This window comes from Sebastes umbrosus, chromosome 24, assembly GCF_015220745.1.
Source record: "Sebastes umbrosus isolate fSebUmb1 chromosome 24, fSebUmb1.pri, whole genome shotgun sequence".
Lineage (NCBI taxonomy): Eukaryota > Metazoa > Chordata > Actinopteri > Perciformes > Sebastidae > Sebastes > Sebastes umbrosus.
In genome coordinates this window covers 10,166,008-10,185,006 of record NC_051292.1, presented here as the reverse complement: position 1 = coordinate 10,185,006, position 18,999 = coordinate 10,166,008, and the positions used below count along the sequence as shown (strand labels likewise).

The 18,999-nt window shown below is 38.6% G+C and overlaps 1 protein-coding gene and 1 non-coding gene across 3 annotated transcripts; one reads left to right on the top strand and one right to left on the bottom strand.

Annotated features, from left to right (window-relative positions):
- Window positions 1-1,299: 1,299 nt before the first annotated feature.
- arhgef7b (Rho guanine nucleotide exchange factor (GEF) 7b) lies at window positions 1,300-18,821 on the bottom strand. Of its 2 annotated transcripts, XM_037761558.1 has the most exons (22): window positions 18,657-18,821; window positions 16,769-16,852; window positions 13,132-13,216; window positions 12,483-12,607; window positions 12,095-12,299; window positions 9,986-10,077; window positions 8,123-8,217; window positions 7,667-7,762; window positions 6,677-6,799; window positions 6,435-6,573; window positions 6,202-6,261; window positions 5,917-6,063; window positions 5,690-5,776; window positions 5,524-5,602; window positions 5,031-5,167; window positions 4,717-4,941; window positions 4,494-4,587; window positions 3,983-4,072; window positions 3,406-3,564; window positions 3,082-3,178; window positions 2,683-2,737; window positions 1,300-2,327 (listed from the first exon to the last, which is right to left on the bottom strand). In XM_037761558.1, the coding sequence occupies exons 1-22, from the start codon at window positions 18,819-18,821 to the stop codon at window positions 2,205-2,207; spliced, it is 2,562 nt and encodes an 853-aa protein (XP_037617486.1). In that variant the 3' UTR covers window positions 1,300-2,204. The 2 variants fall into 2 exon arrangements, with proteins under 2 accessions (XP_037617486.1, XP_037617487.1); XM_037761559.1 differs by lacking the exon at window positions 3,406-3,564.
- Window positions 15,924-15,996, top strand: trnar-ucg. The gene has a single exon. It is a non-coding gene; the product is annotated as a tRNA-Arg (tRNA).
- Window positions 18,822-18,999: the final 178 nt, after the last annotated feature.

The following is an 18,999-nucleotide window of genomic DNA, read 5'->3' as shown; positions in this document are numbered from 1 at the left end:
AAAATGAACCGTGATTGTATCTGTGTGACACGGAGCTCTTTTCCTACAGTATGCAAATCAATGCCTCAGTATCAGTTCAGTGTAGCATTTGATTGTTTCTCATCAAACAGTTATAGTTTATCCTTCTGACCATCATAATATTGACAAAGTGACAGTAGGTCCACAAGTTTAGAAAAACTTAAACATAGATAAAACTCAACGTCCTGACTTCTTTGAAGTGTTGAAAAATGGAAGGACTATTAAAGATGAATCATGTACATTTGGCTGTAGTTTTCAACATTAAATCTCCAAGGACCTTATTCCAAAGGATATTCGTGGGCAGTGTGAATTTCAGCATTTTCAAACATATAGTTTATGCCTCTACTGCCTTTACATGGTGTGCATGCAGCACTTATTAAAAAGAATAGATTGATTTTCATTTAAATGTCTGGTAGAGTTCAGTAATGAATAAATAAATTGTCAGATCATATTTTAGTTGCTTTTTGTGAGTTGATATTAATGTAACTGAAGTGTTATATTGTCTCATATCGATCGCAGGCCCCTGAATTCAATCAAATCAAAATCGTATCGTGGCAGACTTTGTGATATCTGCAAATATCGTAGCGTTGTCGAAAGAATCCATATAATATCGTATCGTGGTGAAACTTGTGATTTACACTACTAATTATTTCCACAGTTTTCTTGATTATATTTGTATCTACTATAATATAAATGCACATACTACCCTGGTGTCTGGACTTCAAATGCTTTGCACAGTACATTAAATGTATAATTACATAAATGTTTGAAAATAACACGATTCTAAATCAAGTGTCATAAACCTTTAAATATTAATTGGAGTCTATCTGAAATTTTGAATAGAAATTAATCTGGGACAAAAAGCTAAAACTCCCTGATGGATGGGTTAATTCCTGAGAAAATTTCCCCCAAGTTTCCCTTCGACAATAACATGATTTTCCAGTAACTGCACATTTTTGAGATGTGTTGTTTTTGATTTCACATTTTTTGAGTTCACATTCTGCAATCTGCCCTTCAGTTATTAAAGTCAAAAATCAACTACTTTGTCTGATTTTGTCTGGTACAGCTCACTTGTAGGGCTGCAACTAACGATTATTTTCATGTCGATTAATCTGTTGATTATTTTTTTCGATTAATCGATAAGTTGTTTGGTTTATAAAATGTCAGAAAATGGTGAAAAATGTGGATCAAAGCCCAAGATGACGTTTTCAAAATGTCTTGTTTTGTCCACAACTCAAAGATATTCAGTGTACTGTCATAGAGGAGTAAAGAAACCAGAAAATATTCACATTTAAGAAGCTGGAATCAGAGAATATTTTTTCTTAAAAAAATAACTCAAATTGATTAATCGATTGTCAAAATAGTTAATCAATTAATCAGTTCATCTTTGCAGCTCTACTCACTTGTAGTTTATCCATCTGGGTTTAAAAACTACAAAAAAATATTCTATTCTTAAATATAATTAAAATAATCACACCAGGAATTTGCATATCCCATGAAGCAATGCAATGAAATGTTAAGCTGGATGTTTTCATCATAGCTGCAATAATCTTTACACCACACAGAGAATTTAAATCTCCTCCCGTCACTTATAAGTGCTGTTAAATTTAGCTTTACTTTGAAATGAGTGCCCAACTACACTTTGTATTTGATATAATAAATAAACCAACTTCATAGTTTGTTAGAATCAAGAAAAATATATCATAAAATAGAATAAAAATTGCTGCCAATGAAATGAGGAGTGTGGAAAAAAAACATCTATTTCAAGTTTCCGTCTCTCTGAAATGTATAAACCAACGTAGCGTTGTTATTCATGCACGAGGCCAGTCAATAAAATACTGGCAGTGGTGCAATTTCATACTAAGGAGGAATAAAAGATAAATACACAAGTAGATGATGCTCCAAACAAGGCTGTTTGAAAAAGTAAAGGAGGGTGACAGGAAGTGATGTCATCATGCCTACCAGCTAATTTGGCATCACAGCTTTATGGTCAGTTGGGATGGCTTCGCTGAGGGCTGGCAGGCATTTTCTCTTGGTCCACAGTTGGGTCCACAGGTCACTGTGAAGGTCAAAGACATGTTGAATGGAGACGTATTGGCAGCTTCTGTCCACACAGGTTGAACAACAGGTCATTTTGGTCATTTAAAAGTCAGACATTAGTCTCGTCCATGATGATCAAACACATCTCAGAGGTTCGTCTCATCCCAGGTTGGGTCGTTCATGTTCTTCAGAACTCTCCGGACAATCCTCTCTAGCTCTTTCCTCGCTCGCTGCTCCTCCTCCAGCGTCCTCTTCATCCTCTTGTTGTCCTGGAGAGGTGAGACAAAAGAAGACGGGAAAGAAGAGGAGAGAAGATTGGAAGGGAGAGAAACAAGAAGAAGAGTAGAGGGATGATATGAGATCATTTTTTGTTTTGGACTAAATAAAACCTCAACTCTGCAACTGCTACACAACAATTTCCCTCAGGATTAGTAAAGTTTAATCTTATTTTATGACAATCTAGGTAGAAACTATGTATTTAGCCACATTAATAGCAACTTCCTGGAGATTTATGGGTTCTTGGAACTAAATTTGAACCCTTTAAAGTGGGACATTTGAACAGGAAACTGATGATAATGAGAAGTCTGTGTTAGTGATGCATTTAAAAAAAACCTGCAGACTCACCTGTTTGAGTCCCTGGACCTCGTCTTTCAGGCTGTACACAGTGTCCACCAGACTCCTGCAGGAACAGAACAGCTTTACTTTAACACACAGACTGCAGCTGAATACAGACAGTGACTGACAAATCATAATTTCTCATATTCACATGGTGGTCTGTGTCTCTGGGACTTGTTTGACATATTTTGTTTTGCTCGTGTATTAAATGTAATGTAATATGTTTTATGTATTATATGTTCCACTTTGTTCAGTATCGACCATTTTCTATATTTGTATTGTATCTTTTGATGTTGCATTCTTGTATTCGCCGCTGCAGCAATTCTTTGTCCCCACAGGGAGCACTATCAAAGCCTAACTTAACCTTAACTTAAACCTACAAACACACCTTCATGCCTCCTCTCTCACCTCTCCTCCACTACAGTTTGTCCGTTGCTCCTGGTCTCCTCCACTATAATCTTCTCCTCCTCTGGGAACAACATGTGAACATCCTTCCTGCTGGAGCCTGATTGAACAATGACAGCAGTGTAAGTTATTAACCCCACTTCAAAACAAACACACATCCAGCCATTGAATATACTGTACTAGGGGGTATCTGCTTACTGAAGCTACTGTATGGGGATGCACACAGGCTCATACACAAAGACACATACACACAGCAGGGGAAAGGTTTGGGAAGATATATAGATATACACGTCTATCCCTCTGTGGTTTACGACACCAATATCTTACGAGAAAACGAGGCAGTCCTGTAACTATGGGCGGTCCAGAGACTGTCATAATCCGAGTCCTCTGACTGGTCAGAACAAGGCAGGTTGCCGGGGAGACCAGCGACGGTGAGGCTGGTGTCAGCGAGCACGTGGTTGTGCATGAGGTCAGTCCCTTGCCAGGCTGTACCATAAAGTAACCAGCAATAGATATAGGGGTTTGAACAAACCAAATTGAATGTTGGAGGGATGAGGGGAGGAGTATAAACCATATCGGATAAAGGATGAGAGGTTGGGTCATTTAAAAAAACATACATAAATATGAGATTTGAACCAAATGCAACCACAAATAAAAGGAAGACGGTTTGTGTTCATGTTAAAATGAAGGTAACAAGGTTAAGACACCATTCAGAATAAAAGGAGCATGATGGTGGTAGTAAAGTAGTAAATGAACAAAACAACGTTTGGAGGACGAGGAAAGAGCAGAGGAAAGGAAGACATGGAAAGAGAGGAGAGAGAAAAACATTGTTAGAGCTGACAGCGGTGGTTAGCAATAAGACAGTTGGCAGTGTGTGAGTATGCCGATTTGTGTGTGTACTCACTGGAGTTGAGCGTCTGTCGCGTCTTGGCGCTGGTACAGTAGGCCTCGATCACTTTCAGTATCTGAGCGTCCTCCTCTAGAGCTGCTGTACCTGAGAGACAAGGACAGGGCAGAAGGACAGGTGAGAAGAGAGGCCTGGAGACGGTGGAGAAAAGAAAGTCTCCTGAAATACTGCAAACAGAGGACGTTCAGCTACACACCCTACGGCAGCCATATCAGAAATGGACATCTGTGGCTTATTTTGTTAATGAATTAGCCTGCTGTTTTTAATATAATTGAAGCAACCATTGCAGCTTTTGGTGCTTAATAGCAGACAGATTAATGGGCTCATTATTTTTATACTATTTAACATTACCCAACAGAAAGAACTGACATCGTGACATACATTTTAAAGTGACTAAAGCCTGTGTAGAGGCAATAGAGATACATGTGTATCATGTTACACTGTTTAAGGGCACATTTTCCCTTCACCATCGGAGAGGCGTATCTCAGTTGTTGAATTGTATACTTACTTTTTCTGACAGTGAAGTCCTCCTCTGAAGGTTTTCTCTCTGGCTTCCTCTTAGGGAGCAGCTTCTTCATGTTCTTGGGACTCTTACTCATATCCTACAAACAAAGACACAGAAATATGTTAAGTAAGAATGTAGCTCCAATTCCAATTTAACAGGATTCAGAAAAGTATAAATCTTCGGGATAAAGTCAAGCAACACATTTCAATATGTAAGTGAGCAGCACCTCCTTTACGCAGAGAGCAGCCGAGGGCCGGAGTGGAGGCGCAGGGCGAAGGCAGCTCAGGCTCCAGGGTTTAGGGGTGCTCGGCGGCTCCAGGGGCCCCCACATTGGGCTGTTGTTGAGGCCCGTCCCAAATGAAGAGGGATGGGGGAGGGTGTGGTAGGTGTGTCCGGTGCTCCCTCCACGGGACTCCGAGTGTCTGGAGGGAGTGGCGGGCTGAGAGGGCAACTGGGAGAAACAATGGAGAGGTTATAGAAAACAGGAAAGGAAAACAAGTGGATGATGATCAACTGGCTTACTGGTTAACTGACACTTACTGTGTGACAGATGGATTGAGTCTTCTGAGAGCGTGTGTGTGCGGCCGAAGTGTGCGTGTGCTTGGTGAGAAGGTCGAGCCAGTCCTGTAGATCGTGTTGACTGTTACATGCCACCTGCAGCCGATCACACTGGCCACCTGAACAAAGAGTTCACACAGACAAACACACAGTTGTTTCATATGTATAACGACAAGCCTTCACACAAACATTTTCTACAGTTAAACTCCACTCTTCACTTTGTGGGAAGAGTCTTGATGTAATGTGATGTTGCCTTTTTTACAGTATTTAGGAGTTTTATTACTTGAGTGATACTGTTGACTTTAAAAGACGCTATAGATTTACATTATAAAGGAGTGCAAATGTAAGCGTGAATACCGAATTCCCCTTGTTATCCTTTCAGGTATCAAGAGTAAAGATGCTACAATCAGGCTGATGTGATCTGGTCTTAAACAATGACAAAAGGTCCACAAGTTAAATGAGAGAAAGGGCTGACCAGATATTTCAAAAGCGTTCCTCAGGTTTTCTCCGTCTTCTATTCTGGAGATGAGCATTCCTGTCAGCGGCATCCTTCCCTATAGAGACACACACAAATACACAGTTATATGCTGCTGAGAATGATAGACTGCTTTTAAGTTTAATGTAATGTACTGCAAACATACCTGATAGATGAATCCGCTCATCCTTAGGCTGGCAGAGAGCACGAGCAGAGTGTGAGGGAAGAGGACGAGGTAGCGTTCATTTGACTCCTGAAAAAAACAAACACCTTTTACGTACTCTTTCTTAGTCACTTGAACTAAACACTCTTGTGTGTTCATTTCGGGTCTGAACGCAACCTCAGGGTACTTTCACATGACAGATGTTTAGGTCAATGAGTCAGTGTCGGTACCTGACAGTTCTGTGTGTGGACCGTGGCCTGGGACATGTGGAGAACCGGGCCGAGGGTCCTGATGTCATCCCCCTCCCAGTTTCTGATTGGCTCTGTTAAGATCTGCAACTCCAGGTCCTTCCTCTTCCTCACCTCCTGGCACTGAGCCTGAACACACACACACACAGAAGCATTCAAAGGCACATAAAAGCACAAAACTATGTATATTATATTATAAATGTTAAGGAGTACGTGGTGGAAGGTGGTAGGGACTAATTTACATGTTTATGTGTGTTTGTATCTTACTGCAAAGCTTTTAAAGTCCATCATGGCAGTAATGAGATCAGCTCTGTCGGGGTGTTGGTCCTAAGATAAAGAGGAAATAAAACATGGAAACACGTTGAAAAGAATGGGTTTTTTTTTCAATATCATGCATGGAGATGATAAAAAAAACACTTCACAACAGAAAAACAGAAAGTAATTTGCTCACAATTAAATTGGTTTATTTGGATAATAACAGAGACAGACAGGTTGCTCACCTCCATGTGTCGGTCCAGTTCTTTCAGCAGCGTTGGGTATCTCTCCAGCCTGGTGAAGGGTTTACTCAGGCTAGTGGTCAGAGTCAGGATCCCAGGACTGGACGCCCCCTTTGACTCCATGAACTCCGCCAGTTCCTCACTGTGATGCACACACAGACACACACACACAAATTATACTTTTGGAACAGACTCACAAGAAAAAAATACAAGCCTGCAAACACAGTATATATCTCTGACTGTACCTGTGCTGTGTGAGTACATTGACAGCAGACGGGTGGTTGGAGCAGTAGGCCACATAGAGGATCTTAATCTGGGGCATCAGATTCAGGAAGAACCCCCCGATCCTCTGCTGGTTCTCTGGGAGTCTACACACACACAAATGACATGTTAGACTGGATAACAACTGTTGGCATTTAATCACGCATAAATATAGAGATGGGGGCAGCAGCTAGTCCTCAGGGATTCAAAAAATCTAGTAAAAATCATACAAATCTGGACTCTCTAACTAGGAAACGACATTCACATCAAGGCTGCGTTTAAGACCATAAAGGTTCCTCTTCTGCAACTACGCAGGGCTCAGAGTGTTACTTCAGTCCACCACTAGATGTCTCTGTAGCTTTAATAACTTCCTGCATTCAGCTCCACTCAGGCTAATATCAGGTCTGAGCTTCAGCACAGAGGATGTACTGTAAGTTAAACAGGATGTTAGCATGAGCAGTTCATCAGGGTTTTGTGCAGGTTTCAGAGAGCCGAGTTATAGACTCTATAAGAGATTTTATTCCCACCTGGAAGTGAGATTAAAACCAACAAACTGAATACCTACTGGACCAAAGATATTCAATTTTGTGTCGCAAGACAATAAAAGCTGCAAAAGCTCAGATTTTAAGAGTTGGAGAGTCATTTTCATTGAAAATAGTTGTTGATTCATTTCCTGTTGATTATTGTCGACTAGTGGATTAATCATTTGAGCTCTCCGATTAACCATGCTCTATACAGACGTTATTTAGGTGTACCACATCGTGGTGAAAGTACTCCTGCATCAATAACTGCATCTGACAGCATCTAGTGTTTAATATATTTTATACTAAGACTGGCTTTCATAGATATCCCTATGTGATTACAGCAATGCTTTACAAAGAAATTCTTTTTAGCCAGCTATTGGTGTGATATCATCATTTTGCTCTACGTTTCAGTAGCATCTGTAGCAGACAGGTGGAGATTGGTGCACTGACTTTGTGTGCTCCTCCAAGGACTGAACCAACATCTGCTGGAAGGTCGAGATCTCCTCCAGATTCCCCTGAATGTGACTAATGTCAATACTGCTGAGTCTGCAAAACAGAGGAGAGGAGAGGAGAGGAGTCATTCATAGTTTAATATATATCATAAGAAGGATATTAATTCATACTTGGAATCCAATCAAAATGGATCGCTGACATTTTCAATAAAAAGCTAGTATAAATAAATCACTATACTTGCCAAGCTCCAATATATAGCAGAGATAGTAATTCATGGACAATGAATTTTGTAATATATGTAATGTATTCAATATAGGATGGCAGAAATGTGGTACTGTATATAACATCCAGTATTCATATTGGCATTGCAATAGATATGCTCGTGTGTGTGCCGCTCTCTCTGAATTCTGACTCTGTTGAATAAAACAGTAAAAAGTGTAAAAATAACTCCACCTGTCTGTGGGGTGAAGTGAGCGCAGGTATGAGCCCAGGAGACTCTGAAGCTCCCTCGAATATTCACTCTCTGCTTCCAGGATGTTCTGCAGGACCTGACAGAGACATGGACCACACATTACAGATGAGTGATACAAAGAATAAGTAATGGAAAAAGCCATTTTAAATGGCAGTACTGTAAACTTTTAACCATAAAAATCCCTATTCCCATTAGGGCTGTCCTCGACCAAAGAAATTCATAGTCGCCTAACACTCACGATTTTGTCGACTAATCTGTAAAGCTGAGTTTACAGCAGCCAATAAAAGAACATTAAAAATACATAATTCAAATGTAATATATCACTCGAAATATCCTTTGTAATTATTATTACAAAGCAATATATTGAAGCATCCACATTGTCTTCCATTCATGTAAGACATGGCCTCCTGCTAACGACATCCTGCTGAGGCTAAATGGCTCTATTGGCTTATTAGCAGGAGATGTCTTTTATATTAAACTAATGGAGGGAGATATCAGACCCTATGGGAGCTCTAACACCAGCTCGAGAAGCTTTCCATGGCTCTGACTCTACAGGCTAATTGGCTAATCTCTCCACTACATCACAACCTCTCAGGGATGAGGGCTTCTGGGTAATGAATTGTTGCATTTCAGACACATGTTGCTGTGTTTCTCCCCTCAGGTCAGGAGGCAGTAAAACGAACTGATGAAGCAGCTCCAATTGTTTACCTATAATACATTTTGATATGTTTAGATATGTTTTCTCTGTACTGTTTTTTTTTTATGTATTTCATTGTTTTTATTTTTATTGTTTTCCACTGTTTGGTTAGTTTTTCTGCTCATTTTGTGGCTTCTTGACCTCTCCTGACACATTTCTTGTTTTTTTTATTGACTGGATTTTGTGCAGTTTTCTGTGTGCAAATAAATTAAAACTTAAAAAACTGTTTGTTATGTATTCCTTTTTTTTTTAAATATAAAATGCTGTGTAAGAGAGCACTGAGAGGATGCCGGTGCCGGCTTTGCAAACAAGAATATGGTGAAAATTTTAGTATTTTCAAACTTGAAACAACTACACGAACACACACACAAATAGCCCAAAGCCTGCATCTTCTACTTATACAAGCTTCTGTCTCTTTCTGTCCATTAGAAAAAGAAAAAAAAAAACTTTTTTATGTCTTCTTTTTTTTTTTTTGTTTCTGTCTGGGAACAGCTTTGACTTCAGGCAATGTGTTTGTGAGTAAGTGTGTGTGTGAAAGAGAGGGACTCAGGTACCCCAACTAAAGATGGACTAGAGAGACTGTCGCAGCTTGTTGCATTATTAAAACACACACACACTAACACAGACGCAGCGGCAGAAGCCAACCCTGGGGCAAGGCTGCCCCAGAAACCACTGGGATGGAAGAAATAACCTACATTACATCTGATGCACTCTCACACACACACACACACACACACACGCAGCTCACAATGGGGGTGCCATGCAGACTCCGAACATGATCACATGCTGCTTATGCACGCACAGACAGACACAGCTACACAATGATTAATTAGATGTGGGGATGAAAAATAATTGATTGCACAGAAGCAGGCACACATGTGAGAACTATGTGTTCATTCGGTTCTCTCCATCAGTCTGAGCAGGAGAGATCGACATTTTCTGGGTAATGATATCTTCACGATTCATTACCCAGAAGTCTAAACATGTATCCTGAACTAAACTACACAGAATTCAAATATAATTATAGTCCTGTAGCTATTCTGGTAGAAGTGAGATCCGGTAGATTTCCTTCCTCTTTCCATGATTGTGACAATATTTGGTCACCGTGAAAGACAGTTTTACAGACACACTAGAGTATGATGCTTACCACGTTGTAGTAGGTCTTACTGATGATGGTGGTGTCGAAACCTTTGGGGGGGCTTTTCAGTGTCCCAGACTTTGGCTTGTCTAATGTCTTGTCTTCAGAGAGAGAAAGAAGGAGAGAATTATTTAAAAAACAGATGGACACAATAACAAGGTGTAAGCAAGTTGCATCGAGCTACACTTAAACTGCTGACCTGAAAAACGACAATGATTATCTTCACATTATTTTAAGCCAACAGCAAAATAACTACATGAATACACCTTCCGCTTTATTGTGGTGTGTCTCACTAGAAAGCTTACTGCTCCCGTGGTGGCCGAGGTGTCATCCCCGTTCAATAAATAAAATAAAACCACATAGTAAAACTGTCTCTTTTATGAAGTTCCAACATGTTCCTGACTGCAGGGCAACGCCGCGGCCGTATATTCTACAGAATGTAGGACAACCAATGATTGAACGCTTTAATTTACTGCCCCCACGATGTCATTTCACTGTCCTGGTTAGTGTATGGCTCATAATAGCGCATGCTGTCATATCCTTCACGTCACTATTGTCCTTTGCAGACATTAAAATCCAGAAGTATTTTCTAGATAACGGGCAGCTTAATGTACTTTTAAGAGCTAATTGCAGCTGAATCTACAATAATCTGGATGTTATGAACGATACAAAGGTATTCTTTGCTTAGCTTTTCGTTGGATTGTATGACTAATCTTGGTCTTGGAGCATAAACAAAGGAAGGTCTTAAAGACAGCTGTATAATCTATAGATCTTTATTTTTCATGTGTCAGTCTCAATAAAAATGATTTATGTCAGTACACCAAGACAACAGGCTCCTGCAGCCTCCTATTCACCACAGCCATCATAACTTTGAAGCTTGCTATCTCACTCTAACTCTCTCTAACTGCCTCTGGCCATATGCATTTACTGCCACTCCTTAGTGCGCTGTTATCATGCTCCTTGTTTTTCTGCTGTAAGTTTTAAGTCAGGAAGCTCCTTTCTATAGAGCAGCTCGGGCACTTCCTGTCTTTGTGTGCTTGTGGAGCTTCCTTCCTCTGTTCCTGCCTTCCCTCCTCAGAAAGCAACACAACCAACCAGCGCAATCGAACCTCGAGAATAAGGCTCTTACAAGCACAGGAGGCAGCGGTTAACAGCCTCAACGGTGTTCAGTTTGAAGTCAGAAATGAACTCAGATTTTCAATATTGTTCTCATATTTCTATGAAAAACTCATCAATCCTAAGAAGTAAAAATAGGAGAAACAGCCTGCAGATAGTGCTATACTTTAAGTCTGTACCCAGAGTACAAACACAGCAATTATCTCACATTTCTGGTGGAGAAAAAAATCAAGTTTGTGACCCAAAGATCAAAATAAGTTTAAAAACAATAGATATATTTTGTTTCTTGTTGATTTAGATATTAAACAAAGTAGTGGACATGGATTTAGTAAGTCTAAAATGCCTTCATCTTCTCTCGATATATCCCCACACTCCTAATTATAAACTCTCCAAATTTAATGACTTGAAACCTTAAATTATTAAAATCCCTAATCCCTCATTTCTATGCAGGACTTCACTGTGTTTAAAGAGTTACGCAAGAGAGGAACGTCTGATCTAATGAACCAAAATAAAAGCATCACATAAATTAGCTCTGGGTTATGGTACTTTTCAAGGGTAATTAGGCCAGTCTACTTCCGTAAGACATCATGCTAAAACTAAAAGAGGCAGAAGGTCATCGTCAGTAAAAAATAGACGTGCAGGAAGTCTGTTTGGTGTGTATCACTGTCTTGCACACTTCAGATTCATATAAGGAGGTTTGGGTCTACTATAATGTTTGATATACAGCAGTATGTGCCTTAACTTTAACACAAGAAAGTGACTCAAATGTTTATTTTAAAGCAATATAGTATTAATAGCTCTTATCTTGAAGTCTTGGTGGAAGCACTGCAAAAAATGTTATAAGCAAGCTGTTGTATTCTGAATCATCTGCTGTTAACATAAGACTTATATGCAGGAGATGTAACCAAACCATCAACTGTAACCAAGACAACAGTGATGAGCCAGTTAAGTTTGCCCTGAAAAATGATGCACAGCATCTGAAGCAATAAGAGCTGCACCCACCGCTTCCTTTCAGCTCCCGTACGTAGTTACTGGGGAACCAGCCAGAGTTGCCGCTGACCGAGCCTTCCCACCATCCCCCCTCCTCCTGCCGGCTCACGCTGATGATGTCGCCCTTGGAGAAAGAGAGCTCGTCTTCATTGGTCTGCTGGAAAGCATAGCGCGCCTTGAACAGCGCGTGGCCACACCCGCTGCCCTCTGACATGTCCTGAGGATGAGGAGAACAAAGAGCTGACTGACGAGGTGCTGGCTGAGTACATGAAAACACACAAGATCTACCAGTGGCTGTTTTCATAACACACTAATCAGATTTGTAGATCTAACCTCGGCCAGTGTTTGCCTACTGTCATTACTCATGAGATATGTTGTTGTCGTTGTCATGGTAACTCACCAGGCTGCGGTACTGAGGCTGCAGCACTTTAGAGGAGCGACTCTGAGTGTTCAGGGAGTCAAATGACTTGATCCTCAGGTGTGACGAGTGCGGCGCACACACACTGTCCTCAGAAACGCTTAAATCTGCACACACACACAGTGGTTCAATTAATAGACAAGTTAAACCATCAAAAGATCTAAAATGTATTATAAAATAATGATAGTAGTGCTCACAATAAACCTAAAGAGTATTTATCAAATTATTATTATTTTATACAGTATAAAGAAATATGTACGACGACGGAGGGGGGTAATATTCAGAAAAAAAACTTGGATATTCTCTGAGATAACACAATTTTACCACAATTTTGCTCAATTTCTTTGAAAGATTTGCACATTTTTTTCTCGTAAATTTACCACTTTATAATGTCAGAAAATCTCTGTTTTTTGATGGAAATTTGCCACTTTAATCATGTTTATTTCTCGGAATATTACCCCCTACCCAGCTCCATAATTATTATTTTTTTACCTACAATGGCTTTAACAGTAACTAGTAAAAACTAAGTAAGGTGAACAAAAGAATGGAAAAATGAAAAGACTGCAAATATGAAGTGTGCTGTAACATACACAATACACACACATGCACATAAACACAATAATAATCTCACCTTCAGTAGCTTTGTTGAGGGCAACCAAGGAGTTTAGGACCTTGGTGAAGTTCAGACCCTGCAGGAGGTCATTGACCTCAAAAGGCTAAAGGGGAGAAAGAGGAATAAAGAATATAAAATGAATATTAAAACAGCAATAAAGCAAAGAGAAGTTTGAGACAGAAGAGAAAAGAAAAAACACGTACACACATCCATAATAAATGTATAGAGCATGACGTCAACAAGGACACAGAGCGGCCTTCCTGACATTTGGTGGGAAATAGAAAGAGAGGGACCTTTAACCTCCAGTTTGTGATCAGAATAAGTTGAACATTTACTACAACAATAAAAAATAGCTTTCTAAAACACATAACAACACAGTTTACTGACCGCATTTTCCTTTTAGAAATGTGGTTTTGTTCCTTTATAATATCCTTATTTAGCTTCTATCAGCTCTCATTACAAATTACATAATGAAAACATATGTCAATCCTAAAAATGCAAAGTTCAGAGGGGGGTTTACATCGCTGCTCCAACTGCAGTCTGGAGCAGGATTACTCAAAGTCTGAGCTTCCCCTTGTAATCTCCCCATCACACACACACACAAACACAGACGGCCATAATCAAAATACCTCTGAAGCCCCTAATCTTGTGTATACCACCACACGCTGACTGACTTCTACATTCCCAAGGCGTGAAGGTGGAACAATGTGATTTATCCTGATTTAAAAACACAATTAATTAAAAATATTTCACATTAAATTGCTACGGGTAAATGCTGAGAGCAGCCAGAGAGAGTCAAACACAAGATTTCCTAAATCCTAATTCTACTTTAGTCTCTTTAATCAAATGATAAAAACTACACCGCTCTTTAATATAGTCCTGCTTTTAAGAACCCACTTGCTCTGATTTATGTACACAGGCTGATTAGTAGTCAGAGCAGCAGTTAATACATACTTCCATCTCTCCCACTGGCATTGGGCCATGATACAAAACGAGGCTTTCTATGCAACGCTGCAGTAGAAATGTACCAGGTTGTATTTGTGCACATTTTAGGTATTTAGCTGCCGCTCTTCCAGAACAATAATCAATAGAAATGATCAATACTGAAATCTGACACCCACATGTAGAGTGTCAGCGACAAAGAAAGGCACTCCCAGAAGGATCTCATAACTCACTAATGGAGAAAAAGTGCAGTTGATATTGAACTATTAGATAGGACTTTATTGATCCCAGAAAGAAGTTGGTAGATTTTGGGTGACTATATTTGTTAATTATCGTAAACGATGAGCTCAACTGGTTCAATAAGACAGAACGGACATCTCATCCTATGCATGAATGTCAATTACAGAAGCTGCTATTGATGACTGATCTGCATTATGAGGCGTTAGATTCCTCTAATTCCAAATAATACATTATTAATAATGATTATTTGTTCGTCTTTAGGGAACAAATTAGTTTTACCGCTCTTGAAAGTTTTATGTCAACAGACCTGTGTTTACTTTCACATTGTACTTGTAAATGTATACATCTTTAAATCTAAATTAATAGTTTCTTAAAGTTAAATATAAATACAATTTGGCCTTAAATAAATAACAGTAATGCCGCTACGATTAGCAACCACATAAAAGATATTAATAACTTTTGGAAAATTTTGATAATCGATTGGTTTGAGTATTTTTTTTAAGAAAAAAAAGTCTAAATTCTCTGAATTTAAATTCTTAAATGTGAATATTTTCTGTTTTCTTTACTCCTCTATGACAGTAAACTTAATATCTTTGAGTTGTGGACAAAACAAGACATTTGGCTTTGGGAAACACTGATCCACATATGCTGACATTTTATAGACCAAACAACTAATCAATTAATCGAGAAAATAATCAACAGATTAATCGAAAATGAACAAAAGTTAGCCCTAATTGCAGTTATGTTCAGGTTATAGTGAAAATACTCTCGCATGCAGCTGTGACAAGCAGAAAGCACATAATCCCAGCATGCTTTAAACAGACGGCTGTGATTGGTCCAACAGTTTACCTGATAACAGGGAGCGCTTGATTCAATGCGGCAGACATGGCACTCTGAATCAATATCCCACCCGATTACGTTTAATTAACAGCCAAATTTATGATCTGATTATAGCTCAACCACACTGTCGCCCACTCTGTAATCCCGATCTACAGTCTGGCTCATCCTCTGCTCCTCTGATGAGTGTGAGGGAGAATTACCACGCTGATGTCAGTCAGGCTGCTGGTAATGGGGGCCTTGGCTTCCAGCAAACATGGCTGACATGCTTCTAATCAACCTGATTGGAAAATCCACCGACTGCCAAACGTCTTGCATTACGTCAGCCCACCCTTCTCCTCTCCTCTATTTCAGGGCTTTTAGTGACGTCAAAATCATTTTCCCAAGTCTGGAGCAAAACCTTGTTACAGGTCTACAGCCCAGGACTCCTGTGTTGCATAATCTGTCCTTTTCCATTATGGTTACATGGCTTTTTCCATGGATAAGATCAATAGTGAGAGAGAAACCACTCACTAGCCCTCTCTACACACCCACTGTGAAGCAGGATATAACCTGGTTAGGCCCACTGTTGTGCAAACACACAGACACATGCACACACCCTACTATGGTATGAGCTCTGATAACAACACAGATGAACATAGATAGTTTTTAGATAAACAAGCCAACTGCCAAAAAAAAAAGTATCTTTAACTCTTGAATAAATAAGTCTGCCTTTGTTACCAAAGATTAACTCTTAACTACTCATCAACTGAACTATGACAAAACCATATTGTGAAACTCAAGTTTCATGTGACCACGTGGCCTAATGGATAAGGCGCCTGACTTCGAATCAGGAGATTGAGGGTTCGAGTCCCTTCGTGGTTGAGATCTTTAGCTTGACTTGAGGCATGATGTTGAAAGCATATTTGCCAGGAAGTTGAGTACAAAGCAAATTACACTTACTGATGTAACTTTGTAATGTTTTGGGTTAGCTGACTCTTCCTACACATCACTCTTTTTAATTACTTAGCTATAGGTTCTCCTCTGTGTTATTTATAAGTATGATTTTGTGTGTCCCCTTTGTAAAGCGTCTTTGGGTTTCTGAAAGGCACTATAAAAGTCAAATTTATTATTATTATTATTATTATTATTATTATTATTATTATTATTAATAAACATGCAGTAACAGCCAAACATGAACAATTAGTACATGGTTTATTATCCATTAATAAAGTCATCAGTTCCAACTTATAAAGTGTGACTTATAAGAATGTAAAGCCAGAAAAGAAACTCTTATTTTGTTCCTTCCTATGAGTAACACCAGCTTACATTAGTGTCTATTTGTTTTATGAATAACTCATTGGAGGTCACCTTTTGTATTTACCACTATATCAATGTGGTTAGATGTTTGAGTGGATAAGAAATAAACATTGAATTAATTAATTAATTAATTAGACACAGCCATATTTACTATACTTGTTGCTGTTAACAGGAGTAAACAGGCTAATCATTAACAGTTTAACAGACTTTACTGATTAAACACCAGGATAATAACTTTTATAAGGTAAGGATAACTAGGTGTGTCTAGGTGTGGTGTATCCTGTCTTCGTGACGTCACACAGTGTAAACGCATTAATAAACATTGACATGTACTCACCTCCACACCGAAAGACCCGCAGCCGGTGATAAACTCACTAATGTTCCTCTGACTCTCGCTCTCTCCCCTCGGTTCCTGGAAGAACTACACACACAAAAGTAGCTAAATTAACCTCAAATACTCACAAGAAGTATTAATAACCCGTTAATGACGGTTTTAAAGAGTAGTTAAGCATGAAAACAGTCTTATTCGAGGCGTTGCTAGGACACCTGCCACTTGCTGCTTATCAGTAATCAAGGTAGCTATAACAACAAGCTACACTTCCGGTTTCAACTTTCAAACTAAAGCAGATATTTTCATATATTTCCTGTTTAACATTGGGGAGTGTCGGTAAACGAGCAATATATATATCGAGGTCTGATGCCGACACAAAATTGGACTAGCCGCGCTAGCAAGGCTGTTCCTAGAGGAGGTAAAATACATAATATAGAGGGTGATATTGCTGCTGACTTTTATTTTGAAAGAAACTGTGTAGTAGTTGGATAAGCCAAAGGAGGATATGACGTTGACAGGTTCGTGTGTGTTTCATTTTTTTATTTATTTAATAATTTAGGGTTTTTTTAATCATTGATTTCTTAATTTTTTTTGGCTTTTTGCATCATTTTTTAAAACTATATTATTCTCTTTTTTTTTGTAATTAGAATTTTATTATTTTTTTACATGAACATTGTCACATTTTGGTCCACAAATCAAACTCCTACAAGCAAAATAATATTAATATAAAAAAATAATAATAAATAAATACATTTAAAAAATAATATCTAAAAAATCCTAATATACAAATAAAATTAAAAAATATTAAAAAAAATAAAAGACACAAATAAAATACATATTCCTACATTAATTTGCACCATGGTCTAATCTAATTTACATGCGTCCAATCAATTTTCACACACAGAAAGGGTGTGTATGTGTGTGTGTGTGTGTGTGTGTGTGTGTGTGTAGTAGTGAGAAATTAAAAACAAAGGGTACACAAAGAAGAGCACTTAAAAATGAGGATAAAATACAGTAAAGCCTGTTTATTAAATCAGTAAAGTTAACAGTAGGCTATTCTTTACAATATTAGAACAATTTAATATTTACCACTGCCTGCTCCCTTTGACTATAAATAGATTTTTTAATAACAAACAGGGGGAAAACACTTAAATGTCAAAGTGAAAACAAATCTCTGAATTCTTGTAAATAATGTATACATTTTGATGTTTTGATATTTTTTTTCTGTAGGGTCTATTCTGCAGGTCCTTTCTTCCTGCAGCTGTCAGACTCCACAGCCAGCACTGCTCCCAGTAGACCACTTACACACCAAAAAACTGACAATAACCTGATATTTTCAGGTGGAATGTCATTCATTCTCAATGTGCAATATCATTTTCGACTCGTGCAATTTTGTTAATAGTCTGTTTATTGCCAAAACTGTATATACTGCTCCTATTTTTATACTTCCTTCTATTTAAATGGTTCATATTTTGTTACTCTTTGTTTAGCTCTTTTTTACTGTGTTAGCTGATGCATCTTGTTTTTTGCACTATCCCCTTTGCTGCTGTACACTGCAAATGTCTTATCTTATCTTATCTTATCTTATTATGATTATTAATGGATTAATTTCATTTGTAAAATATTTTTATAATTCTTCTTTTTATTGGCCATTAAAATGTCAAATAATTAATTATTTTGTAATTTAGTCCATTGATTCATAGATTAATACATTTGTAAACAAATGTATTAATGGCTATTTATTTATAACTATGTACTCTTGTGTTCCTCCATAGTTCACAGGATGATTGAGTTTATTTATTCATTATGATATTTTGCTTTTTCCATGTTTTTATATACTATATATATTCAATAATGTTTGTTTTTTTCTTCCTGTATCCCTCCATGCACTTACTTTGTCCACCGTCCCAGGCTTGAGTCTCTCCAGCAGCCTGCAGAGTACCACTCCATCCTGCAGGGAGGTCTGGAGGAAAGCCTCCGGATCAGAGATGCTCTTCTTGGGAGACTCCAGGACTCCCAGCGTGATGAGCCACGTTACTGTCTGCTCGGCCGAATTCATGCCTGGATGGATCTCTATAATGTCATAAAACAACAGCAGCAGCAGTCCAGTCTATATCCTACTGGTGGTCCAGTCCAGAGAGAGACAGGAGGGTCAGAACAGCCCAGCCTTGGATGGATCACACAGCCTGTTGTTGCAAAATATAAATAAAACAGATGTGGAAATGAGAAAGAAGGTT